The 26,907-nt window shown below is 48.7% G+C and overlaps 1 protein-coding gene across 2 annotated transcripts; it reads left to right on the top strand.

The window, feature by feature from the left end:
* Positions 1 to 26,018, top strand: APMAP (adipocyte plasma membrane associated protein). 2 transcript variants are annotated; one of them, XM_065921355.1, is made up of 9 exons: positions 1 to 151; positions 7,457 to 7,573; positions 11,808 to 11,923; positions 18,632 to 18,724; positions 20,288 to 20,404; positions 21,505 to 21,679; positions 22,203 to 22,337; positions 22,712 to 22,904; positions 24,041 to 26,018. In XM_065921355.1, the coding sequence occupies exons 1-9, from the start codon at positions 60 to 62 to the stop codon at positions 24,248 to 24,250; spliced, it is 1,248 nt and encodes a 415-aa protein (XP_065777427.1). In that variant the 5' UTR covers positions 1 to 59; the 3' UTR covers positions 24,251 to 26,018. The 2 variants fall into 2 exon arrangements, with proteins under 2 accessions (XP_065777427.1, XP_065777428.1); XM_065921356.1 differs by lacking the exons at positions 18,632 to 18,724; positions 20,288 to 20,404.
* The last annotated feature ends 889 nt before the right edge of the window (positions 26,019 to 26,907 follow it).

Raw genomic sequence — 26,907 nt, 5'->3', positions numbered from 1 at the left:
ACTTCCGCGCGCGGGGCTGGAGGTGGTCCGCGCGGGGAGCTGATCGGCGCTTCAGAACCATGACCGAGGCTGACGGGCTAAGGCAGCGCAGGCCCCTGCGGCCGCAGGTGGTCACGGACGAAAACCTGACGCAGGACGCCAAAGGCGGCAGGTAGGCCGGGCCTGGAGCCGGGCCGTGCCCCCAAGGCGGCGACAGCAGCTGGCGCCTCATTTAGTCCTCGGCAGCCTCGCTTCACGGGTGGAAGCGGACTCTCGTCGCGGGGTGCACCTGCGGCCCTTCGGCCCCGCCGCTGCGTCATTGCCTGTCCCCAGAGCCCCCCGGCTTCAGCTGTGCCTCACTTTGCCGCAGGGGCGTGCACGGAGCCGCTTCCTCACCTGCCCTTTTCGGAAAGAGCGGGAAGCAGAAGGGATGTCGTTGGGCAATTTCTGTGAGGGTTCGGCCTTGCACGTTTTCCCGGCAGGGACAGACATGCATAGGGCACCAGCGATGTTGGTGCCTGATAAAGGGAATATCAGATCTTCTCCCAACTTCTTTTCTTCTAACCTTCCCGAGTGTAAATATACTTTGCTTTGTTAGCTAGAAACTGAGGTATAATCCTTTAAAGTTCTTAAAATTCTCCTCTTAACTTTGTGCCCCATGTGGCATAATTTTGGGTTTTTAGTAACCAAGAGGCCCCATATAGACCCAAGTTCAGAGTTTGGAACTGATTGACTAATATGTTGATGGTAATACTGGGATATTTTTTGCCGTGCCATTGGGTGTGGTACATACTGAATGCAGCACAGTTTTTGCTCAGACACTGAATATATTCCCTGATGATAATGAAAGGAAGGAGTGTTTGGCTTCTAAAAATCTCTGATTCTCAGAGAAGATTTTTCACTAGCAAGAGTCCCGGGACCAGTGGAAAGGCCAGGAATACACTCCTCTTTGTGGGGTGACTGGCCATTCTGGTTTCCTCTGGACTCTAGGGTGTGGGACTTTCAGTGCTGACCTGGACAGACCACAACAGGTCAGTCACCCTTTTGACTGTGGATGTTGTGAGATCATCTGGTGATGACCTAGGAGCCTTCAGAGCAGACAGGCTGGGACTAGCAACCGTGCCCACTGGCGTTGCCACACACTTGTGCCCAGGAGACCAGGGGGCACCTGGCCCGGGTCTGCTATGAGGCACAGGGCATAGAGCACCCAAGGGCACTAGTTGGATGGGCCCAACTCTCAGCTGGGCCCTGTAGGCCCCAGGGCAGGGGGCAGAGTTAAGTTAATTGTTTTTCAGTTTCTCTGGTATTTCCTTAATGGCAAGGTTACTTTGTGTTCCAAAGTCCTCACCTGTTGCTAGTCTTCCCCTGGGTGCCTTTTGCTGTCTGTTGATTCAAGACATTTTCTTGGCTTTCTTGTGTTTCCCCTTCTCTTTGATCCTCTTCTGGGTCTTTGTAACAGTCTGTTTCCTGTCACCCACCTTTCTTCCTGTGTGTATATTGTAATTCTTTAGCTTTTTCTTATTTTTATCATGCAGTTTTCTAGTTTTCATTTCTTTTGTAGTGGTTTCTAGTAGTTCATCTGATTGTCATCTTGATTACCTTAAAATTTGAGGGTTCACTCTAAGACAAGAAAGTATTGTGTATAATGAGTAAAGGAAAGGAATCTGAAGGAAATAGAAATGTGATGATAGATGTGTTGAACAGAGTAAAGAAGGGAAAATTTACAAAAGCAGGAAATTTGCTTCAGTTTACAGAAGCAGGACAATAGATTTTAGTGAATGGGACACTGAATGATACCTTGCCCAGTCTCCTGGCTTCTGGCATGAGTGGTGGCATTAGCTCTGTTTTGCTGGTGAGGTCATTGAAGTCTTTGTGAGTGACATGGTTTTTGTAGAGTTACAGAGGAATAGAGTCTCAAGAGACATTAAAACAAATGAAAGACAGAATTGGCTTCTGGACAATGAGAAGTGTATTTTTAGTATATGTGCTGCCGAAGCGAGCACTGGACAATGAGAAGTGTATTTTTAAAACTAGGTTTTGGAGATGTTTTATTTCAAAGTTGTTGAGTGTCTGTATCTGAACAGTAATCTTTTTTGGTGTGGCATGCAGGATCTTAGTTCCCTGACCAGGGGTTGAACCCGTGCCCCCTAAAGTGGAATTGCGGAGTGTTAACCACCACTGGACCACCAGGGAAGCCCCCAGTGCAGGTTTCTAATGATTGTCATTTGGCATCAGTTTCCCCACATGTTTAAGAAGTTTATTGACAGAGTGATTGTAACCCAGAAAGGATTCCTTCCCTTTTCGAACACAGTTCTGTTTGAGAGGAGAGAACAACTGTTTAATGTCCATGTATACTTGTTTCGGAGTGAAGAGTTGAAAAGTTACAAGCTTTTTTTTTCAATAAGCTTCCAAAGAGTTTCAAACTATTTAAAAATCTCTCGTAGGTCCATTTTCATTTTTAAGACTGAAGTGTAAGGGAGACAGTGGGGAGAGACAGCTGGGGCTGTCGTAATTCTTGAGGTTGTGGGGAGCCAGGATTCCAGAGTTTTCTCAGCCCTTCCCCTGGGTGTGTGTTTTCAGATTGCTCTTTTACCATGTTTTCAATTTGGTGTAAGCACTTGTTTAAGTGCTTGTTTAATGCCTGCAGTCTCGGAGCCCTGGCTTAAAGGACTGTGGAAAGTGAACCAATGCAGGGCGTGGCCAGCTGAAAGGACTGGGCCATTGTGTGTGTGTCTCGGGTTCCAGGTGGGCTCCGGTCTCTCGTGGATTTGGGCCTGAAATCACCGGTCTGTGTTGATCTCATGGAGCGTGTGGGTCAAGACTTCAGTCTGTGCCTCGAGGCCTTGATGTCTTGTGTGCAGAAGCCATTAGAGGACACCTGTCGCCACATTTTGCCCCATTAAATCCCATTTAACAGGATTTGGTAAGTTGTGACCGAGCCGTTGGTAGTTGTCAGATCCTGTGCTTCCCAGGCGTGGATCTGAGGGTGCAGGTGTAGGGGTTGGGGCAAACAAGCTGACCTCCCGGGTGGCACCTGGGAGGGAGGGCCTGGCCTTCTGGGGTGTGTCAGCACAGGCTGAAGAGAGCCGGATGGGCCTGTGCAGCACTGTGTTGGTGAAGATGGTTTGGATAAACGGAGGTCCTTCAGATGAGTGGACGTAGTGCAGTTGTGCACAGCTTCCCATGTGACTCAAGTGGTGAAGAATCCGCTGGCTAGTGCAGGAGACGCAGGCAGGTGATGCAGGTTCAAGCCTTTGTGTTGGGAAGATTCCCCGGAGGAGGAAATGGCAACCCACTCCAGTATTCTTGCCTGGAGAATCCTGTGGATAGAGGGGCCTGGCGGGCTATAGTCCCTCAGGTTCATAGAGTCAGACATGACTTTGCAGTGGAGCACAGTGCAGAGTGTGGTCGGGCAGTTACAGAGCAGACGCAGAACTGTAGTTGACTCTGAGTTCACAGGAGCCAGAAGTGAGATGGGCCTGCCAAAAAAGTTAATGAACCTTGGGCTACAATAATCGTGCTCTCAGAGCCTGGGTCAGGAGCTCTGTGACCTTACCTCCAGGACCTGTGCACCCACCAGTTACAGACTCAGTGCCCAGGCTCACATGGCTCTCACCTGTGCCCGGAGCTCCTTGAATCCTGTGTTTCCTCGGCTGATGAAGGAAAGTGATGTGGCTGTGAGGTGACAGCAGCCACCTGAGCTTTGTTGGTGACACTGACAGGTTTGCATGTGGCGGAGTCTCATAGGGGAGGGGACAAGAGGGGCTTCTGGGTCAAGGTGAGGGTCAGAGAGCTCCAAGGGCAGGAGTTGGGGTAGGAGTGGAGTTCAGTTCAGTTCAGTCACTCAGTCGTATCCGACTTTTTGCTACCCCATGGACTGTAGACACGCCAGGTTTCCCTATCCATCACTGACTCCCAGAGCTTGTTCAGACTCATGTGCATCGAGCTGGTGATCATCCTCTGTTGTCCCCTTCTCCTTCTGCCTTCAATCTTTCCCAGCATCAGGGTCTTTCCCAAGGAGTCAGTTCTTTCCATCAGGTGGCCAAAGTATTGGAGCTTCAGCTAAAGCATCAGTCTTTCCAATGAATATTCATTGGAAGTGGTGAGGCTCTGTTTTATTGAAGGGTAGCCACTGTCTGGATGAAGCGCAAACTGGAATCAAGATTCCTAGGAGAAACATCAATAACCTCAGATATGCAGATGGCATCACCCTTACGGCAGAAAGCGAGGAAGCACTAAAGAGCCTCTTGGTGAAAGTGAAAGAGGAGAGTGAAGAAGTTGGCTTAAAACTCAACATTCAGAAAATTAAGATCATGGCATCTAGTCCCATCACTTCATGGCAAATAGATGGGGAAACAGTGACAGACTTTATTTTCTTGAGCTCCAAAATCACTGCAGATGGTAACTGCAGCCATGAAATTAAAAGACGCTTGCTTCTTGGAAGAAAAGTTGTGACCAATCTAGACAGCATATTAAAAAGCAGAGACATTACTTTGTCAACAAAGGTTCGTTTAGTCAAGGCTATGATTTTTCCAGTAGTCATGTATGGATGTGAGAGTTGGACCATAAAGAAAGCTGAGTGTCGAAGAATTGGTGCTTTTGAACTGTGGAGTTGGAGAAGACTTGAGAGTCCTTGGACTGCAAGGAGATCCAACCAGTCCATCCTAAAGGAGATCAGTCCTGAATATTCATTGGAAGGACTGATGCTGAAGCTGAAACTACACTACTTTGGCCACCTGATGTGAAGAACTGACTCATTTGATAAGACCCTGATGCTGGGAAAGATTGAAGGCAGGAGGAGAAGGGGACGACAGAGGATGAGATAGATGGATGGCATCACCGACTCAATGGTCATGACTTTGAGTAAATCCCGGGAGTTGGTGATGGACAGGGAGGCCTGACATGCTGCAGTCCATGGGGTCACAAAGAGTCAGACATGACTGAGTGACTGACCTGAACCGAGCCACTGTCTGGGGACGTTTCACTGAACACGTAAAGCAGGCGGGCTCTGAATGGCTAAAAATTTCCGTGTTTGGGCCATTTGTCAAGTTACTGGATATATAAAGTTGGAGTTTGATGGCCCTGCAGAGATAGAATCTCAGCCTGCAGTGAGGAAGTAAACTGTGGGGCTGAGCTGCTGGTTCTAAAACTAGACCCTGTATGGAGCTTTCCAGTAGGAACTGGCTGGCGGTCAGCTAGGGTGCTGATGGACTTCTTTCTCTGGAGAGGGGTTGGATCAGGTTGGCGGTGTCCAGCCGCACATCAGGAACAACTGGGGCTTGAACCTGCCCGTCAGGTTGCACTGTGTGGACACAAGGCTTTGCCGGAGTTCTGGCCGCCTTTCTAGCTGCAAGCAGTCACTTTCTATCCAGGCTGGACTTCTTGTTTTCCCTGTTTTAGGAAGGGGCAACCAGGTCTTCAGGCACGCTTCAACAATCTCCGAATCACATTCCTAAATTAAGATTTTAAAATATACACTACCACATAGAAAAGGAGAGTTGGCATAGAGTCCAAGTTAGACAGGAAGGATCTGTTTTATGTGGAAATGTGTTTGGCAAGGAAAAGGGAAAGGGACACTTTGGCCAGTGTCACCACTTTCGTTGGTGAGTTTGCACAAGACAGCTTCCCCCAGGGGCTGCAACTCTATTCAGGGTGGGGGTGGGCTGATTGCATCAGCCCCCTTGGCAAGACACCCGTCCTTCCTCGTGGGCTCTGAGGGGCGGTTTGTGCAGTGCCATGTGGCCCGCTCTTTGGGACTCTACTTTCAAAGGAACCACAGCACCACATCATTCCTGCCCAAAGCCCTGGCAGACACCCTCTGCCTGTGCAGTCACCAGCTGTGGTCATCACACTGACAGACCGGGCACCGAAGGAAGTGCTGAGTGCCGCATGTCCCAGCCTCTGGACGGGCGGTCACTGACTTTTACTTTGTGGACATCTTTGTAACTTGCATATTATCAGTCATCGGTTTAGAATGTCCAATTCAGGGATTTTTAGGTTATTTAGAGAGATTTGCTAAAGTGACAGATCACCACAGTCTAAGTGAAGAACATTCTCGTCACCGTTAACGTCTTTTTGAGGTGGGGTCCATAACGTAAAAGGAACCTCCGTAGAGTGCACACGTTCAGTGATGGTTTACTGTTGGGCAACCACCACTCTTTTCTGGTTTCAAAACTTGTTCTTATCCTACGAAACTCCTTGTTGCCATTAAGTAACCCTTTCCCATCTCCCCTCCCAACAAGTGTCTGTTAGTAGATGAGCGGAAAACTTTTGTGTTGTTGAGCAGAAAACTTTTGTGTTGTTGAGCAGTGGAAGGCATGACAGGAAGTGCTGCCATGGGCTGCTTCTGGGATGAAGCGGGACACACGGTGCTGAGTGCATGCTTTCAGGGGCCACCCCAAAATCCCCCAGGAGAGCAGACACGGTTAGCTTGTGCAGCATGTTTGAAACCTGACTCTGGGCCCTGGGTCCAGGCATCTCCTCCTGTCCTCGGCAGGCGGTGTTGTTAGTGGTGACCTCAGGCTTGGGGTCAGACGTGACCCTCGGTCCTGTCCTGGCATCGGACTGCCCACCCCCAGCCCCCAAATTTCTGCATTCTACATTGAAACCATCTTGTCAAAAATCAAATGAAACATTGCCCTTAGTTTGTCAGGTGTGAGTCCTAACTTTTTTCAAGTCAGCTTTTTTAGATAGAAAAAGTTTTTCCACTTTAGGAGCTCAGGATTTTAATTTGCTCTAAGTTACTCTTGACTTCAGGTGTTTAGTGAATCTGAATATCCTGATGCAGGCAAATAGTGATCGTGGCAGTTTCTTTCTTAGCAGGAGGCTTCACGTGCTGCCTGGCCCTCGAGTGAGTGAGGTTGTTTGTGAGGGTTGTTGAAGGGTGTTTCAGCCCCCAGTGGTCACTTGTCCACACACTCTGCTTGAGGTCCCAGGCCGCTGTCAGGTCTCCCGTGGCTTTTGAAGAGATGGTCTGGAGGTGTGGCTTTGTAGGTTCTCAGTGTCTGGTAATGGTTGGGTTTGGACCTTCAAGATGTTCTGCCTCCATTTCCTTTGTGAATGTGTCTCTTATCCTTGCTGCTCTGAGCCTCGATGGCCAGAGGTGGTGACTGAGGGCCGCCGTCTTCCCGGTGGATGAGGGCGGCTCCTTCCCACAGCTTCACTCACAGCTCCGTCACTTTGGGCCCATTGGTTCTTTGGGTTTGCCGGCTTTTAGCATCTGCCGGAGGATCCAGGATACTGCTCATCAGACTACCTGGGAGGTAACTGTTGAGTGTTCCACACCCCGCAAGATTAAAAAAAGAACAAGGCATGATTGCCATCCTAGCAAACAGTGCTGACCTTTAGTCACTGCCACGGAGGTGGTGGCCTCGAAAGGGGCAGGCCGGGTGGGAAGGCTGCCCCCGCCCGGAGGACTGAGGGCGTGGCCAGTTGGTCTGAGCCCCGCAGGTGCCTTCGTGTGCTTTGTCTCTGGCAGCTCCTTCAGCGGCAGAGTGTTCCGAGCCACCTTCCTCATGCTGGCAGCCTTCCTCACCATCCCCCTACTCGGTGCCCTGGTGCTGCTGGACTCGCCTATAGACCCGGAATCTCTCAGGTGAGTAGCCGCACAGCTTGGGCAGGGTGGGTGGCTCTGCTCGACCAAATCGGGCTGTGAGCTTCCTGGCTAGTGAGGTGACCTGCTGCGCAGGGTGGGTTGTGCCAAGCAGTGGAGAGCGTGAGCTCTTTAGTGCCTGTGCCCCGTGTTGAATCAGGTGTTACACAACATATGCCCAGCGTTAGGCATGCTACTCTTTCAAAAACAAGACTGTGCAAACCAAAATTAAAAACTAGAAAAATCCCAAGCAAGAGAAGCTTAAGTATTAGAGGTGATTAACCTGAATTCATTTAAAGTGTCAAGAGCACACACAAACAAAGATTAAGTTCAAGTTGCCGTGTTTAAATTTTTTAAGTAGCTGATTTTTTAAAAATTATCGATAAATGCTATTTATTTGGCAGTCAAAACTATGTTTCCTGAAGTAAGGATTTATGAGTAGTTGATTTTTAATAAACTTTATATAATAATTACTCTTTTATTTTTTCTAAATTACCATTCATCAGTGGGGATATGTAGGTAACGCAGTCCGTTATAACTCGAAAAACTAGTGTGCACCTCAGGTCTCGTGAAGGTATTCACATTTGTAGTTACAGTCATGCAGAGCCAGGCTTCTCTTGATGTGCTTGTTCATGACGTCAAGGGCTGTGCAGTCTGGTTTCCCCTCAGAGCCACTCATGGTGGTGAAGCTGCCTGAAGTTTGCTGTGAGTCCATGTAAAGTTGAAAAGTTCAGATAAGAACCCCATCTGAGTATAGAGGGAAGCTAACAGGTATAACTGAATGATGTGTTGTTTTGTGAGTGAGAGTTGAGGCTTCATAGTGGGCAGAGTGTTGGGCGTCCTCTGAAGGTTTCCCTCCTGCCAACCCCCCTCACTCTGTAGAAGGAGGTGGCTAAGCCGGCCTCAAATGCAGACTGCGTGGGCCTTTCTGCTAATCCAGTGCGCCATGTGGAAGTGAGATTTGTGTCCAAAGCTGGGGGTTGAAACCTGGGCTGGAGAGTGAGGTGGTGGGGAGCAGGTGGGCATACGGCTTCTAAGGGGACCCAAGATCTTTCATCTCAGTAGAGGTTGTTAATTTTGCTAAGAGTGGTGAAGAAATTCAGGGGAAAGGTAGTGTGACGTCCTGGCAGCCTGGAGAAGAGCCAGGTAGGGAAGGTTTTGAGGTTGTGCAGAACGAGCCCGTCAGTGGAGTAGATGCGCCTGGTGAAGAGAAACCCATAGAAACCGGCGTGGCTGATGGATCTCTCCTGGGCTCAGAGTTGGGGAATGACTGGCTCCCGCTATGGGGGTGTGGGCCCCCGAAGCCAGAATGAAGGCAGAAGACTGGCAGACAATGAGAGCGGGAATGAATTGAGGTTTGGGGAAAAGTACTGCTAACAACAGCAAAAAGGGTTTCTGTGAAACTGATCAGAGCAGAAAGAGCAAGGACAGGGGCAGACACACCGCCTGGGACGAGTGGTGCAGTCTCCAAGCCGGTGGGCTTCAGGAGACTCAGGAAATCAGGATAGACAGACCTGGAGGGCCCGGGACCGCGGGAGACCCCCCCCCCCCCCCCGGGTGGCGGGTTATGCAGATGGTGGCAGCCTTTTAGCGAGTAGAGTCCCGGGGAGGCCGCCAGGCTTGGCCAGACCTTGCTGTGCACAGCAGCCTTCATTTTTCCTTGTTAGGAAGATCTGGGGCTGGTGGACACAACACCCGGAACTTCCTGATTCCTGGAGGGTGTTGCCCAGCGTCTGTTGGGACACGTGTGTTCCCAGAGGTGGAAGCACAGCGGTGTCATCAGGCGTGGATGATGTGGGCTCAGGAATATCTGCTTGGTGGATATTCCTTCCTCACCACAGCGGAGCGTCCACCTGTGGAGCCAGAGAGTTGGGGTCAGAGGGGGGCTCCGTGGGTTTCCTGAGCATCTGTGAGGAGCCCAGGCTGTCTCCCTGCCTGAGGGTCGGGGGCATGGGCCACCATCCTGCTCCTTCCCCTGCAGGTCTCTCATGGGCCTTTCCTGAGTTTTATTATTTTGTGTTTCTGTTTGCCCCTCACATCTCTTACCACTGGTAGCACTTTGTTGTTGCTTTCTATTATCTTCGAGTTTTACAGTTTCACCCTGTTAATAAAATGCACCCTGTTGACAGTTAACGGTGATAGTTTTCAGCTGCTACAAGAGTTACTGTCCCTGTTGGGTTTTTTTTTCCCCTGTTATTTTTAAAATCATAGGTACAAAATCTCTTCTTTACAACACTACTGTGTCTTTTATGTTAAATTTTACTGAAACTGAAATATGTTTTAAACATGACAGAAACAGTCCTGTCTTTTCGTGAAAACTCATGTTTCTGTGTCTTTCTGGATGGAAACCCAGTCCTTCCCCAGAGTTGGGGGTGGAGGCCACAGTGACTGCTGCTGAGTTGAGGCCACCGGCCGTGTCCTCGCCCCATGCTCGTGAGACACACTCACAGCTGGTGGGGACATTTTTATCAGTTTGATTTCAGAAGAAAGATTAAAGAATGATCCAAATCGGATAGATAGAACCATGGGGAGAAACAGGACGAAACTGGAAACAGCATAGGCGGTGACTGAGTTCGGAGAGTCAGCAAGAGCGAGCAGGAGGTAACAGTTAATGAGTTAACCCGAGTGCCTGGGCTGCTGTCCCTGGTGCCTCTGTGCCCAGCGGAGCGCCCAGGCCTTTCCGTCGAGCTGCTGCATTTTCTCCTGTGTTTTCTCGTCTCCCCTTGGGGGCAGGGACAGCGCACCACCCTGACTAGATTGACGCTGCAGCCCTTCGGGGTCTTCCTGCGTGCAGGGAATCTGGCAGCGCCCACGGGGGTGGCGGGGAGGCTTGGACTCCCTGCTCCGTGTGTTTGTCTGTCGTCTGTCTGCACACGTCCCTGCCCCTCCGGAGGTGTGACCTTCCCGCACAGAGCTTGAACCCAGGTGTGTTGCAGGCCCCAGTCCTACTCTCCCCCTTTGGAAACAAAGCTCTTATTTGAACCACGAGTGTGCTTTTGAAGAGGAAGCTGTATTTGTGAGACAGGGCCAAGTGTGGAGGGGGAGGTTTAGTTCCAGGGGAGTTGTGCTGAGCCCTGATTAGGGGCGGCAGCAAGTGAAGAGCTTTGTCTGGAGCGGGTGGGGATGGAGAGCTCCCAGACCGCCACCCCCCACCCCCTCCAGTTGGTTCTTCTACTCTCGGCCCGGTGAGGGGTGGGAGAACTCCCCTCCCCCGCCCCCTCTCTGGGAACCTCCTAGGGGCCGCGCGTTCAGAATACAGCAGTGAGAACCCAGCAAGTCCCAGACCTCGTGTGTGCTCGGGGGCACAGGCAGCTGACAGAGGAGCGGAGTCAGTCGAGTGGTGTGGGGTCTGGGCTTCTGGGGGCAGCGCTGAGTGTACATTGCGTGGTCAGAGCAGACTTCACTGAGGAGGTGATGGGAGGAGGCAGCGGGTTTAAAATGGGAGATGCCCAGGGCCCTTGAGGACCCGCTGGGAGAGCAGAACGAGGGGAGGAGACGGGAGGCTGTGGCCGGACTGTTGGGTGAGGAGCTCGTGGGAGACCTTGGCTCCAGGGAGAGGGCCCCGTTTGCAGGTATTGAAGGATGGATGCCATTGATCTGTGTTTCAGAGCACAGGTGGGCTGCTGGGTCGCAAGCAGACTTGGAGGGGACAAGGGAGGAAGCAGGGAGGGAAGATGGTGGCCTGGCCCTGGGTTGCTGACTGCTTGGAGAAACAGTGTGTTTGCCTGTGGATGGAGGAGACGGGAAAGCTCCCAGGCACTTCTGTGTGAGCCCGGTCGGGGGTTGGGAGTGGCCCCAGGTCCAGCTGTCTTCTGTCCTCTCCATGGATCAGGACGCAAGGCTGTCCCTGTGAAATGTCCACTCCGCTGTCTCCGTCTTGGTTGGGCCTGGATGGCTGGGCAGCTAGTGAGAAAATAAATGCCGAGCTTTGTGAACTGGAGGGTGAAGCAGGTTGGATGGGTTGGGGAGGCCTGGCGCCCTGGGCCTTGGGTGGCAGGAGAGTGTTCTTACGTCAGCCACATTTACACCTTCAGTTTTCTTCTGTGCTATGACCTTTCCTGATATCCTGGGAGGTTTTCTCTTTTAACTAGTGCTTCTGGCAACTAAAGATATTATTGAAATGTGTGCCCTTTGTCAAAGAACGGGGAGTTATACATGTAGGTCCTTGCAGGTCTTCAGTAAATACTTTCTTCATATATTTTTATAGACAAATGCCTATAATTGCATTATTTTACAGCTTCAAAGAACCCCCTCTCTTCCTTGGTGTGCTGCAGCCAAATACGAAGTTACAACAGGCGGAAAGGCTATTTGAAAATCAGCTTGTTGGGCCAGAGTCCATAGCAAATATTGGGGGTAAGTAGACCCCTGGGACTTGGCACTGTCTGCCGCCTGAGCGGGGTCCTGTGGGGACAGTGCCCAGGGGAGTCCTGGGCAGCCTTCTTGGCTGTGATTGTGCCTGTTTGTCTAGCAGATGCTCCGAGGGAGCCTCTTGCCTCTCTGAGTTTCAGGCTGTTTTAGTGCTGGGTGATTTTGAGTTCCTGTCTGACAAGCTTTATTCTGCTCAAACTGTTGGATCCTTTAAAATGAAAGGAGAAAGGAAAAATGTGAACATTGGTGTTTAGTTCATTGGTCACAGTTGGATAGATGTTACTTGATGTAGCATAGGTTGTCTTTGTGTAGATTTCATTTTTGACAAGAACAGGAACCGTTCTCAGTGTTTCCACTTTTTTTAACGATCACCTTGGTGGGGACATTTTAGGGTAACCATCTGCTTCAGACTTGCCCGAACCTCCAGACTAGAAGAGGATCTGGTTCTAATTCTTGAGTCTGTAACAACCTGGAACAGGCGTTTCCTGTCTGTTAGAACCAGAATTAAGCTTAGGAGTCAAAAGATACGGTTAGTGAAAAGGTTGGCAAGGATTGAGGCGTGAGGATTTCCTGCAACTTGTTACCTCAACTCACTGGCCATCACGTCAGAGCGTGGTGGAACAGTCATGGGTGGCTGCCCATGCTTCTGTTTCCTTCTGAAGGCCTGTCAGGCCCGCGCCTCCACCTCCGAAGCTGTCAACCAGCCTGCCTTTCTGAGCCCTGCTGTTTGGCCAGCCTGAGGTATTTCTGTAGTTGGTTGTTACTTTTTGTCCGGCAGAGTTAGAATTGCTCAAGAGAGATGGGCACTTTGTGATAGAACTTCATATTTCTCTTAAAAAGACATTGATGTTTATTAATTTCACAAATTTTGTATTTTTGGTTAAGAAATCTAGTATTAATGTTTAAGATTAGAACTTTAAGGAGTCCCAGTGATCCCCCCTGCCCAAATCTCCCAGAGAATGCTTTTCTTGTCTTTTTCGCTGGGCCTGATGCCTTATCTTGCTCTGTCATCACACCTCCTTTCCTCTCTTAAGGGAACTGCTTGTCTTTTGGTGACATTCCTGGTTATCCCCTGCAGGTGTGAAATGCTTGAGGGCACCTGGACCCACTGCTGCTGACAGTGGAGGGAGCTACTCACCTCAGGAGGTGCCAGGAGAGGAGTCACCGATGAACATCATTTAGACTTTACTTTTTAGAGCAATTTGAAGTCACAGCAACATGGAGGGGAAGATAAAGAGATTTACCATATATCCCCTACCCCCTACTTGCCTTATTATTAATATCTCCCCCAAGATGGTACATTTATTGAGAGTACAGTTGACAACTCCTCATTGTCACATCATCATCACCGGAGTCCATAGTTTACGTTAGGGTTTACTCTTGGTGTGTACATTCTATGGGTTTGGACAAATGTTTAATGACATGTATCCATCGTTAGATTATCATACAGAGAATTTTTACTGCCCCCTGAAATCTGCTGTGTTCAGCCTCTTCATCCCACTCTGTCCCCAAGCCTCTGGCAACCACTGATGTGTTTCTTGTTTCCATAGTTTGCCTTTCCCAAATGTTTTAGAGTTAGAATCATATATCAGGTAGTCTTTTCAGATTGACTTCTTTCACTTACTGTTATGCATTTTAAGGTTCTACTTACTCCAGTATTCTTGGGCTTCCCTGGTGGCTCAGACGGTAAAGAATCTGGTTGCAATGTGGGAGACCTGGGTTGGGAAGATCCCTGGAGAAGGGAAGTCTACTACTCCAGTGTTCTTGCCTGGAGAATCTCCACGGACAGAGGAGCCTGGTAGGCTACAGTACATGGGGGTTGCAAAGAGTCAGACACGACTGAGCAACTTTCACATTCACAAGTCTTTTTACAGTTTTGTAGCTCATTCCTTTTTATTAATGAATAATATTCCATTGCCTGGATATATCATAGTTCATTTTTCCATTCACCTTGTTTAGTTTTATAAGTTGCCAAACTGTCTTCAGAAGTGGCTGTACCGTTTTGCACTCCCCCCAGTCATGAGTGGGACCTCTTGTAGCTCCGGATAAATCCCCGGTGTTTGGTGCTGTCAGTGTTCCAGATTTTGGCCATTTTAATAGGTGTGAAGTGGTATCTCATTGCTGTTTTAATTTGCAGTTCCCTGATGATGTGGAATATTTTTTCATGTGTTTGTTTTCCACCATAGTAGATCTTCTGTGGTGAAGTGTCTTAAGTCTTTGGGATATTTTTAAAATTGGATTGTTCATTTTCTTATTGTTGAGTTTAAAGAACTTTTTGTATATTTTGGATGCAAGTCCTTTTTCAGATGCATTGTTTGCAGATATTTTCTTCCAGTCTGGGCTTGTCTTCCCATTATCTAGACAGTGTCTTTCTCAGAGAGATTTTTAAGTTTTAATGAAGCCCAGCTTATCACTTCTTTCTTTTATGGATCATATATTTGGTGTTGTATTTAAAATGTCATCACCACACACAAAGTCAACTAAGTTTTTTCCTTTTTTATCTTCTAGGAGTTTTGTAGTTTTATGCTTAGGTCTGAAATCCATTTTGAGTTAATTTTTGTGAAGGGTGTAGGGTCTGTGTCTAGGTTCCTCTTTTTGCATGTGGATGTCTAGTTGTTCCAGCAAGATTTGTTGAAGAGACCATCTATACCTCATTGTGTTGCCTTTGCTCTTTTGTTAGAGATGAGTTTTGGGTCTACTGCTGGGCTCTGTATTCTGTTCCATTGATTTATTTTTCTGTTCTTTTGCTGTTACCACATTGGCTTCGTTATTGTAGCTTTATAGTAAGCTTTTTTTTTTTTAAGTCTTTATTGAATATTGCTGCTTTTATTTTTTTTTTGGCCGAGAGGCATCCCTGAACAGGGACCAGACCCATGTCCCCTGCATTGGAAGGTGAAGTCTTAACCACTGTACCATCAGGGAAGTCCCTATAGTAAGTCTTGAAGTCAAGTAGTGTCCGTCCTCCAACTTTATTCTTTTTCAGAATTGTGTTGGCTCTTCTGGATCTTCTGCTGCTTCGTGTAAGCTTTAGGATAATTTTGTAGATTATCTACAAAATAGCTGCTGGAATCGCTCTGAATCTAGAGCTCAGGTTGAGAAGAACTGACCTCTTGACAATGTTGTACTTTTAATCCATGAACATGGACTCTCTCTCCCTTTATTAAGTTCTTTGATTTCTGTTATCTGAATTTCATGGTTTTTCTCATCTAGATCTTGTGTATATTTCATTATATTTAGACCTAAATATTTCATTCTTTTTGGAAGGTAGTGAAACACCTTCTGATGCTCTGATTTTAATTTCAGATTTCACTTGTTCATTGTTGGTATATAGGAAACTGATTGACTTTAGTATATTATCTTTGTATCCTGCAACCTTCCTATAATTGCTTATTAGTTTTCAGAACTTAATGTTGTTGATTCTTTGGGATTTTCTACATAGACAGTCATGTCATCTACAAATGAAGATAGTTTTATTTATACCTTTTATACCCTTTTCTGGTCTTACTGCATTAACTAGAACATTCAGCCCAGAGTTGTAAAGAAGTGATGAAAGGGGACAGCCTTGCTTTGTTCCTGATTTTAGTGAGAAAGCTTCTAGTTTTCACCATTAAGTATGATGGTAACTGTAGGTTTTTTGGTAGATATTCTTTATCAAGTTGAGGAAGTTCTCCTCTGTTCCTAATTTGCTAAAAGTTTTTATCATGAAATGGGTGTTGGATTTTTGTCAGTACTTTTTCTGCATCTGTTGATACGTTCATGTAATTTTCTTTAGTCTGTTGATACTATGGGTTACTTAACTGATTTTCAGATGCTACACTAGCCTTACATACTTGGGATAAATCCCATTTGGTTGGGGTGTATTATTCCTTTTATACATTTTGGATTTGATTTGCTCATATTTTATTGAGAATTTTCACATCTTTGTACTTGAGAGGTATTGGTGTGTAGTTTTCTTGAAATGACTTTTATCTGGTTTGGTATTAAAGTGTTGCTGGCTTCATGGAATGAGTTAAGAAGTATTCTTCTTCTGTTTTCTGGAAGATATTATAGAAAGTTGGTACCATTTTTTCCTTCCTAAATGTTTTGTTCAGTGAACCCATCTCAGCCTGCTGCTGTTTTGGAAGGTTATTAACTATTGATTAATATCTTCAATAGATATAGGCCTATTCAAATTGTCTCTTGTGTGAGTCTTGGCAGGTTGTGTCTTTCAAGGAATCGAACTGTTTCATCTACATTATCAGATTTGAGGACTTAGTTCCTAGTGCTTCTTTAGTATCCTCTTAATGCCCATGGGGTCTTTTGCTTCTGATATTGGTAATTTCTGTCTTTGTTAGCCTAGCTAAAGGAGTATTTATTTTATTGATTTTTTCAAAGAACCAACTTTTGTTTTTGTTGATTTTTCTTTATTGATTTCCTATTTCAATTTCATTGATATCTGCTCTAATTTTTATTCTTTCCTCTGCTTACCTTGGGTTTCCTTTGCTCTTCTTTTTCTAGTTTCCAAAGATGGAAGCTTAGATGACTGATTTTAGGTCTTTTTCTTTTCTAATATGTGTCTTTGATGCTGTAATTTTCTTTCTAAGCACTATTTTCTCTGCCTCCAGGAAATTTTTGATAGGTTGTGTTTTCATATTACCTTAGTTCAGAATGTTTTGTAATTCCTCTTGAGATTTCTTCTTTGACCTATGTGTTATTTAGAAGTGTGTGGTGTTTAATCTCCAAGTATTTTGGGATTTTCAGCTCTCTTTTTTTAGTGATTTTTAGTTTAATTTCATGTTGGTGTGAGAATTGTATCATTTCTGTTCTTTTAAACTTATTAAGGCATATATTATGGCCCAAAATGTGGTCTGCCTTGGTAAATGTTTCATGTGAACTCAAGAAAAATATATATTTTGCTGTTTGTTGGATGATGTGTTGAAGGGTGTCAATTATATCCAGTTAATCAGTGGTGCTGTTGAGTTCAACTGTTTTTATGATTTTCTTATTTATTTATTGTTTTTGTCTGTACTGAGTTTTCTTTGCGCGGGCTTTCTCTAGTTGTGGCAAGTGGGGGCTACTGTTTGTTGCAGTGCAGGGGCTTCTCATTGTGGTGGCTTCTTTGGTGGAGCACCGGCTATAGGCGAATGGGCTTCAGTTAGGGTTGATTTTTTGTTGGCAGAATCTGTCTATTTATTTATTTTTTTGATGTATAGTTGATTTACAGTGTTGTGTTAATTTCCGCTACACATTAAAGTGACTCAGTTATACATATATGTACATTCTTTTCTCTTTTATTTTTCATTATGGTTTACCCCACGACATTGCAGATAGCTTCCTGTTTTCTGACTGTGCTGTGCAGTTGGATCTTGTTGCCCATCAGGGTCTTTCTATTTCTGAGGGAGGGATGCTGAGGTCTCCTCCTCTAATCATGGATTCCTGTGTTTCCTTGCAGTTGTATCAGTTTTGCCTCATGTATTTTGACAATTATTATCAGGTGCATACATGTTAAGGACTGTTGTGTCCTCTCTACAGTTGACCTTTGTTGTTAACTGATGATCTTTATCCCTGATTATGTTCCTAGCCCTGCAGCTTTCTTTTAATTAGTGTTAGTGTGGTATATTTTTCTTTAACCCTTCATTTTTCATCTCTGTGTCTGAATATTTAAAGAGAGCTTCTTACAGACTGCATTTCATTGCGTCTTATTTTCTAATACACTCTGACAATCTCCATCTTTTAATGAGGTTTTTTGTACCATTAGCGTTTAAAATGATAATTGATATACAGTTGACCCTTGAATAGCTCTCAGGTTCACTTAAACATGGATTTTTTTCCATTGAACACATTCTGCAGCATAGTTGCTTAAATCTGTGGGTGTGGAATCTTGCAATGCAGAACCTCACAGATTCAGGACCTTGAGGATGTGAGGGCTGACCTTAAAGTTATCCACAGATGTTTGACTGTGCAGAGGGTCGACACCCCCTAAACCCCAGTTGTTCAAGGGTCAGCTGTTGTTGGGTTACTCTCTCCCATGTTTGTTACTGTTTTCTATTCATTGCTTATGTTTTTTCTTCCTTATTTTCTCATCCACTTTGGGAGTTTAGTAGTTTCAGTTGAGCATCTTATATGATTCTCTTTTCTGTCCATTCTTTGCCTATCAGTTATACTTATTTTAAATACTTTTTTTAGTGACTCCCCTAGAGTTTGCAATATTTACGTTTAAAAATACGGAGCATTTCATGAATTTGCACATCATTGCAAGTTCTGCGTGGTTCTGGTTCTAGTATATGTGCTGCTGAAGCGAGCACTTGAATTTACACCCAGGGGCCTTCCCAGCAGTTGTTTCCCTTTGGTTGGATAGTCACCTTCAGCAATTAGACACTGCCATGAGGCAGATGTGAACAGACCCAAGCGCTGAGCACCAGCCTGAGGGTTCCCGCTTCTTTGAGGGTAGAAAACCCTGTTTTTATCTGTGGTGTCTGCTGTGCCCTTGCTCCAGCCTCAGGGTCACGTGCATGCTGGTTCCAAGGCCTCTATGGTGTTATTGCTGCACATGTTAAGGCTTTGGCCCCAGACACCACTTGCTTTCATTTTCAAGACTGCCGTTTCCTCTCTGGAGACAAAGCATGGACTGACCACCTCTGTTGTAGGTGGTGGTGAGAGCATAGTTCTTAGGCTAACCCAGTAACACCCTTACTCTTTCCTGTCTTTGAACAGATGTGATGTTCACGGGTACAGCAGATGGCCGAGTTGTAAAACTTGAAAATGGTGAAGTAGAGACCATTGCTCGATTTGGCTCAGGCCCGTGCAGTAAGTTTTGGTGACCGCCTTCGTGTCTCTTCCAGGCATCCAAGGAAGGTGCTGAGAGGAGCTGTGTTTCCTGGAAGTCAGGTCTTTGGAAGAGGAGAGCCCCGCTGCCCAGCTGAGGCCCCCCTGTGGTCATACTTTCTCTGTAGGCCCCTCACACCCCTCACCTCAGCACGCACTCCAGAGCTGCTGTGGGAGGCGCTAAGGCTTTGTTCCTCAGGTGCCGAAGTGCATTCTCACAGTAGCCTAGCATGGACCTCAGCCCTTCATCCAGAGTGAATTACCCTTAGGTCCCTCAGGTTTTAGAAATTCATTGTTGAAGCACTGGTAGCACAGACCTACTATCCTTTTGTTAGGAGCTAGAATGTTTTTGTAAAAATGATGCATTTCTATAGTAAAATGTGAACAGCACAAAGAAGAAAGTAAAAAATCACCTAGAGTCTTCTCAGGTGTAACTTGTTAACAATGTAATGAATAACTTTTCAGATCTCTTTCTGTTCATGGACTCACACCCACACATGGTTGTAAGTGATGGGATCATACTCTGCATATGAGTATTTAACCCACTTTTCCCACTCCGTATTGTGGCCATAAGTGCCTCTGCAGTAAGCATCCTGTGGTAAGCATCCTAATGTAAGCACGCATGTTAAGTGCCTCTGCAATGAGTGTCCTGCAGTAAGCCCTCTGCAATAAGCACTCTGTAGTAAGCACCCTGCAATAAGCACTCTGGTAAACACCCTGCAATAAGCACTGAGTAGTAAGCACCCTGCAATAAGCATTCATTAATAAGCACTGAGTAGTAAGCACTCTGTAGTAAGCACCCTGCAATAAGCACTGAGTAGTAAGCATTCAGTAGTTAGCACCCTGCAATAAGCACTCATTAGTAAGTACCCTGCAGTAAGCACCCTGTGATAAGTGCCCTGCAATGAGTGCCCAGCACTAAATATGCTCTGCCACAGGTTTAAAAAGAATATAGGTAGTAAAGCAGGAGAATGGATCTAAGGAGTAATATGGTAGCTTTTCCTTTATGATGAGTGGCACAGCATTCAGGTCCAGCTGTGGGGCTTCAACCCCACTCCTGGAGTGCTGGGGGATCCGGGGGGGGGGAGGGGGGGCCTGTGTCTGCTGGGGGATGTGGGGAGGGGCCTGTGGCTGCTGGGGGATCCGGGGGTGGGGCCTGGGTCTGCTGGGAGATCCAGGGGTGGGGCCTGTGCCTGCTGGGGGATCTGGGGAGGGGCCTGTGGTTGCTGGGGCATCAGGGGGTGGGGCCTATGCTTGTACTGACTGAGTCTCCAAACGCTGATGTGAGTGTGATTCTTGAGTGCTAGTTGCTGTGCATGTGTCCACATCCTGACTCTCTGGTGGGCTCTCTGGATAGACTGGACAGTTGACCTAAGCTCTCAGGGCCTGGAACACGGTGGGGGCTGTGTCAATCTCTGATGCCATGGTCAGTTTTGTTCTCTGCAGCACGATGCAGGTTTAGGGCGGGATAGATGAGGTGATTGGACACTGATGGGCCACAGGCAGAATCTGGGGCCAGCCACTGACTCCTGTCTGTTTCCTTAGAAACCCGAGATGATGAGCCTGCTTGTGGGAGACCCCTAGGCATCCGGGCCGGGCCCAACGGGACCCTTTTTGTGGTTGATGCGTACAAAGGGCTGTTTGAAGTAAATCCCTGGAAACGTACGTGCCAGTAACTTGCTTCCTTCTGTGATGATTGCTGATCTTTTAAACAATGTGTGCATTTATTTATAAATGGGTTTAGTAGAACTTGTTCAGTACAGCCTACCGGAGACCCTGGTATTTTTCTTACGTACCAAATGGTACTGAAGGTCTTACCTGCAGAGAGCACCAGTATTCACATCGTGTGGCTCCTCACTCGAGCCTGCCTCAGGTTCATACCTCCCTCTCCCCTGACCGCTGGGTCCCAGAAGGTCTCATTCCGAGGGTGTGAGGCTCCTCTTCCTATCTTCACTTTTCTGTGTATCCATCTGGGCTCCCTATTTGTTTTCTGCTTCTCAGTCTTCTCTTTTTCCTTCCCCTTCATCTTTTGTCATTTTACTTTTCCTTCCTCCAGCTCCTTCTGCTGTTTCCCTCCCCTGACTGGTCATGGTGTCCTGTGGACCAGTGCTGTGTGTGCTTAATGGGGAGGGTCATGTGGAGGGAGGAGTTGTCATTGTGGGTGGTGCACAGGGCCCCTGGGTGGTCCCCACTCTGCTGGGTGCTGGCATGTGCCAGTTACCTCCAGCCTCTGAGCCCACTTGCTTCACCACAGAGTAGGGCTGACAGGAGGGCCTGCCTTGTGGGATCGTTGTGGCGGTTTAAATGGGGTTAGACGTAAAGAGAACTGAGCACTCCATGAGTGTGCTACAGTCTGAAAAGACTTACTACTACTTCTCCTTTTCGCATTTAAAAGCAGGTGAGGGGAGCATTGTGTATTTCTCTCAAATAGAAAATTGCCTCATTAACCCAAGACTCTTGACAGATTTTTAAGTCAGTTGACCTTGGGGAAGGAGTTCCTTGTCCAAAGGGAAGATTCTGCCTTTAGTGGGGTTGTTCTAAAAATTTCATCACTGAATAGAAAGGAGGGAAACACTGTGAGAAGTACTGCATCTTCTGAGATAGGGAGTGGAGAAGCTCCCTTAGTTTTTCCTTTTAAATAAGTTAGGTTGATTAATATTTCGAAACTATTGAGCTACATGTTCTTATAATGAAAGCAAGTCTCCCCCCTTTCTTTTTTCTTTCTTCCCGTCTTTTCCTTTTCTTCCTTCCTGTTCTCGCAGGTGAAGTAAAACTGCTGCTATCCTCCGAGACCCCCATTGAGGGGAGGAAAATGTCCTTCTTGAACGATCTTACAGTAACTCGGGATGGGAGGAAGATTTACTTTACAGATTCTAGCAGCAAATGGCAAAGACGAGATTATCTGCTCCTGTTAATGGAGGGGACGGATGATGGGCGGTGAGTGTGCTCCTGAATCTTCTGCCCAGGGAGGCTGTAGATGGGCAGGATGACGTCAGAGAGTATATCACGCTCAGGAGTTGGTGGGTGTTTTTGAGCATCTGCTCAGCTTTTAAGGGAGGATCTTAATGTCTCCTGGAAATAGGTGGTGGACACAACAGGGCAGTGAGATGTTCTCACTTCTCTTTGGAGAAATGAAGCTAAGAACAGCCAGGTCATCTGAGGGTGTGGGGAGTGGTCTGGCACTTGGTGGGGGGAACCTCAACTCCTGTGAGGCTGAGCCATGGTGACCCACCCTGGTGTGAGCTAGCGCCCAGGTCAGTGAGAGAACTGACTGTAGCCTTGTCTGGAGGTGGGTGCCTGGGGGGCCCTGTAGGGCCAGCCTGGAACTGGTCTGAGTGGAGGATGGGGGCCCTGCCGCTCCAGTGGAGGCCAAGTGCCCCTGCAGAGGCCCTGGCCAAGGGTTCCAGCCCAGCAAGGCTCCCAGATGCCCCCATGTGACCCTCTGTGTTGGCGCCCGCAGCCTGCTGGAGTACGACACCCAAACCAAGGAGGTGAAGGTTTTGCTGGACCACTTGCGGTTCCCCAGTGGGGTGCAACTGTCTCCTGCAGAGGACTTTGTCCTGGTGGCGGAGTTGGCCATGGTGAGGATCAGGAGGTGCGTGAGCTGGCCAGGCTGGGATTAGGGGCGGGGCAGGGCCGGGGTGAGGGGTGGGGCTGGACCGAGGTGAGAGGCCGGCTGCAGAGCCTGGGACGCGGCAGACGCCTGTTGTTTGTGAGGAGCGAGTTGTCTTCCCTTTCTCTTCCTCAGCCTTGACCATCACGGGCTAGGGAGAGTCTCGATGGAACGCTGACTGCGGTCCTGGCCCGGCCTGGTTCCCGCCCCTGCTTCTCGCTGGACCCATGGCTCTGAGGCCTTTGCAGCAGGCCCTTGCATCACGTGCCTTCATTGGTGATGGATGCATTGGTGTTTGGCTTCAATTTTTTGTTTGGGGGGCTGCTGTTCATTGCCTGCTTGGTTGACTTTTTCAGGTTTTACGTCTCTGGCCTGATGAAGGGAGGGGCTGATGTGTTTGTGGAGAATTTGCCTGGCTTCCCAGACAACATCCGAGCCAGCAGCTCCGGAGGGTACTGGGTCAGCATGGCGGCCATCCGGGCCAATCCCGGCTTCTCTATGTTGGATTTCTTATCCGAGAGGCCTTATCTTAAAAAAGTGATTTTTAAGGTAAACACGAAAACTGGGATTTCAAGAAACAAAATGAAACTGCATCTCATTGTGGGTTTTTTTGACCCTTGTGAAAGCTCTAAAAATTCTAGTTCTGCTTATGATACCTGATATTTTCAGTGACTTCTTTAAACTTATCCTTTGGCTTAAAATGTAAATTTACATCTTTGAGCCCTCTGACTCTTTCCCTCCTAGTTTCCTCATCTGGAATTGTCACCCTCACCATCATGATCTGTTGGGCCTCTGTCCTGCCTGTCGCTCTTGCTCTCCCCCGGACCCGCAGCCTTTGGCTCTTCCTCGAGTGGTTTAGGTGCCCCTTCCTCCTGCCTCCTCGGAGCCTTGTCTTGCCCTCCGTGGGATCCTGCCCATGTCCTTAGTTACTGGTACTGAACTGTTTGTAACCTAAAGTCCTGCAAGGTGCCAGGCGGTGGTTCCTGAGTCTGTATGTGCACACGTGTTCATGGACAGACCTTCGTACCTACATTCATATATCTTTGTTCCTTTAAACTGAAAACTCTAAGTAAGATTGGTATTTCTGGTCCAACACCACAGGATCTATGCCTGTCTTCTTACCATCCATGTTGGTACTTCCTTTCTCTAAGGGTGAGAACCCTGGGTCCCATGCTCCCTTATGTCTGTTTGACCAGATTCCCCAGGTGTCCACATTTGTAGCCTTTGTCCCCAGGGCCAGCCCTTCTCACTCCTCCCCGCTTCTCCCTCCCAGCCATGTGCAGGGGCCTGCCGTCCCCTTGGGGGCCCACAGCCTGTGCCGGCCGCCCCACTGCAGAACACCGTCTCCCCTGCTTGGAGCCATGGCCTCTCCTCCAGGGTGGATGCTCCCTACTCAGACTGACTCCCTGGTCTGGGCAACCCTTGTACACACCTAGCCTGCTCAGCCCCACAAGCCATTTTTTGACTAAATGTTTTGGGACCAATATTTTAAAAAGGCACTCGCACTCCTGTGTGGAGGGGAGCAGGTGGGGAGGTGGTTCAGCGGAGGGCAGGGCAGGTGGGATGCGCCCAGCAGGTGACAGGACTGGATGCCTGGCTGCGGGTCTCCAGGTGGGCCTGTTGTCTGGGCTGCAGGGACTACACCTGTCCTGCCATACTCTCTCTGCTCTGTGCTTCTTTTGCAGCTATTCAGCCAAGAGACGGTGATGAAATTTGTGCCGCGGTATAGCCTTGTCCTGGAGCTCAGTGATAGCGGAGCATTCCGGAGGAGCCTGCACGACCCTGAAGGACAGGTGGTCACCTATGTGAGTGAGGTGCATGAACACAACGGGCACCTCTACCTGGGCTCCTTCAGGGCCCCCTACCTGTGCAGACTCCACCTGCAGTCTGCTTAGGCCTGCTGTCACCCTATGCTCGTTGTCACCGGAGCCCACTGTCATCCCATGCGCCGCCCCTGGGCCTGGAGGCACGTGGACACCCTTCCCCCCACGCCCACTGGTCCGGGACGTGTGGTGCAGCCCCAGGACACCCTCACCTGGGCTCGGCCTTGCATTTGCTGAGGGGAAGATGAGTCCTTGTAAAGCCATTTTCTCTTAAAAACCTCCCCAAGTGTGATTGTCTATGGGACCTGGGGACTTGGTGTACTCTGGTGGGGTTGGATTTGTGGGTGAGCAGCTTGACGTCTCGTCCCTGCTGCCGGCTGTGTCTCACCAGCCTTGGTGTCTTTGCTGATAAACAGGTGATACTTGTCTTTGGGGGAGGGACCGCAGGAGGGTGAGGAGAGCGCAGAACAAATGTGTGTGAGACCTCAGACGGGCTGTGCGGGTGAAGACTCTTCCCCAGAGTCCTAAGGGACTGGGCCTCAGCCCTGGGCGTCCCTCCTGTGGCTCCCACCCTCCTTCCCCGCCTGGCCCCCTCCATCCCTTCCCTCTATGGGCCCCCACCAGTGTTCTGAAGGCAAGGACCCAGATGTGTGTGGAGGAGGAACATGTTTATTCTAGCCACTCAGAGGACTAGCCGGCTTCTCTGTGAACAGCCCGCTGTGCACATCACAGAATGGGGATGGAAGGTGGACACCGGGCACCGGGAGCCCTGTTCACAGCTGGTTCCTCGTCCCCAGACCCAGGCGTGAACAGTGCATGTGCCAGGGTCGCTTGTCTTCCAGTGTCATAAGCCTGACGGATGTGTCCACACGTGGTTCTGGTGGTGGGCGACCCCTGTGGATTGACCTGTGGATGGTGTTGCCGGGACTTCGTTCTCTGCTCTGATTCACTCCAACACTGAGTGAGGTCTGCTTTTCCGTGTGTCGTGAGGGCTGTTCTGCTGGGATCGTGCTTGCTTGCTTGGCGCCTCCCCCATGGGCTCCCACACTGACTCGGTCCACACGACACCGCTGTCCTGTTTCCAGCCTACCAAGCAGGGCTGACGTCTGCTCCTCCCTTTCCTGGTATTCGTGAGAACACATCAGGGATTGTGTGTCTGGAGTGGTCTTTGTTAGTTGAAAATACGGTATTCTGAATAGATGACGACGTTGAACGTCAAGGATGGCCGACAGCAGTCGTGAGACCTGAACCACTTGTGTTGTGTGCTGACTCAGATCACCCCCCCGCCCCCGTTTTAGGGGAGGACAGTCAGTCTGACGGGGGTCCATCCCGGGTCGTTCTCTGCTCAGGGCCAGCTTCCCACAGAGCTGCGCAGAGCAGTCAGACTGGCTGCGTGGCAGTGACCCGTGTCCTGTCAGGTGATGTAACCTCACGGGAAATGGTGTTTAATAAGCAGCAGTGCACCCGTGTATGACGTCTGCAGGAACAGTAGGGTAAAACCTGACCATTCTGCCATGAAAACGCCGCCCAAGCGCGCTGACCCTGAACGTTTCTTGGTTGGGAGCCGGGAGCCGAGGGCTGCGCTGTCAGCGCAGAGGAGCTGGTGGCTTTTCACAGTTTTCAGCAAAGTTGTCTTTTGTTTTTTTCTAACTCAGGTGTTGCTTTTCTGTCTCAAAGTGTCATTTCCTGTGTTCTTTGTGGTTATTTGCCATGGCAAGGTGTAAAGCATAGCCTTGTTAGTCTTAAATATACGATAGACTTTTGTTGTAAACATAAAATGGATTTGTTCTAATGTGAATTGCTAACATGCTTTTAAAATTAAAGCAAGTGATTCATTGATTGTGTGCTGCTTTATCATCTGTTACAGAAAGACCGTCTGTACTCCGTCGCTGCCTTTTATAGGACCGAGGCCTCACGTTGAGGTTCTGTCATCAGGATTTGCTCTGTTGTGCTAAAGGGTTTTCACATGTGCTGACCTCTTAATGATATAAGGAGACTGGCCAAGTCTATAACTGGGGAGCTGAGGGTGGGGAGGGACCTGCCCAGAGGTGCAGGTGGCCGGGGGTAGGGGACAGGGTGACTGCCCAGCCCAAGGTCAGACCTACAGGTACCTGGGTCCCTGGTACCAAGGCTGGGCAGCAGTGAGACTTAGCCTTGCGGGCGGTTAGTACACCAGGCTGCGGGCATTCCTCAGAGCCTGGTCCGTCTGCAGCCCGGGGTAGGGGTGGGGAGGGGGCCTGGAGCCAGATCCCAGAGTCTCCACGGCTGATGGTCAGGGGCAGAGGGCCTGGCAGGGAGGCCAGGGAACACTCAGGGTGGGCTGGCTGGCTGGAGTTTGGTTTTGGTCAGTTTGAGACCTGAGTGTTCCTTCTTGGTGGTAACTGTATGTCTTAGAATCCTGGGTCCTTAACTTGACGTTTTCCCGGTGACACTGAATGAGATGGAGGGCCAGCTTGCCGCTGTCAGAATCATTCTGAGGGCAGAGCCGCCGAGTTTTAAAAAGCACGCAGACTGGGTGGCAATGCGGGCCGGAGGCCCCTGCTGGCTGGCAACCACCCTTGTGGTGAGTGACGCTGTCACGGACACGGGGTGGGGGCAGCGGTCAGGGTTGGGGGTGCCCTGGAGCAGCTCCCCCAACACCTCTCCGTTCTGATGTCCCGTGAGGCCTGTGGGGCAGCGTCCGGGTGGCCCCGTGGTTGTCAGGAGAAGCCTGGCCTTGTGTTCCAGCG

Source organism: Muntiacus reevesi, chromosome 2, assembly GCF_963930625.1.
Source record: "Muntiacus reevesi chromosome 2, mMunRee1.1, whole genome shotgun sequence".
Classification (NCBI taxonomy): Eukaryota; Metazoa; Chordata; class Mammalia; order Artiodactyla; family Cervidae; genus Muntiacus; species Muntiacus reevesi.
The sequence above is the reverse complement of the archived record's forward strand: the minus strand, read 5'-3'. Positions and strand labels throughout refer to the sequence as shown.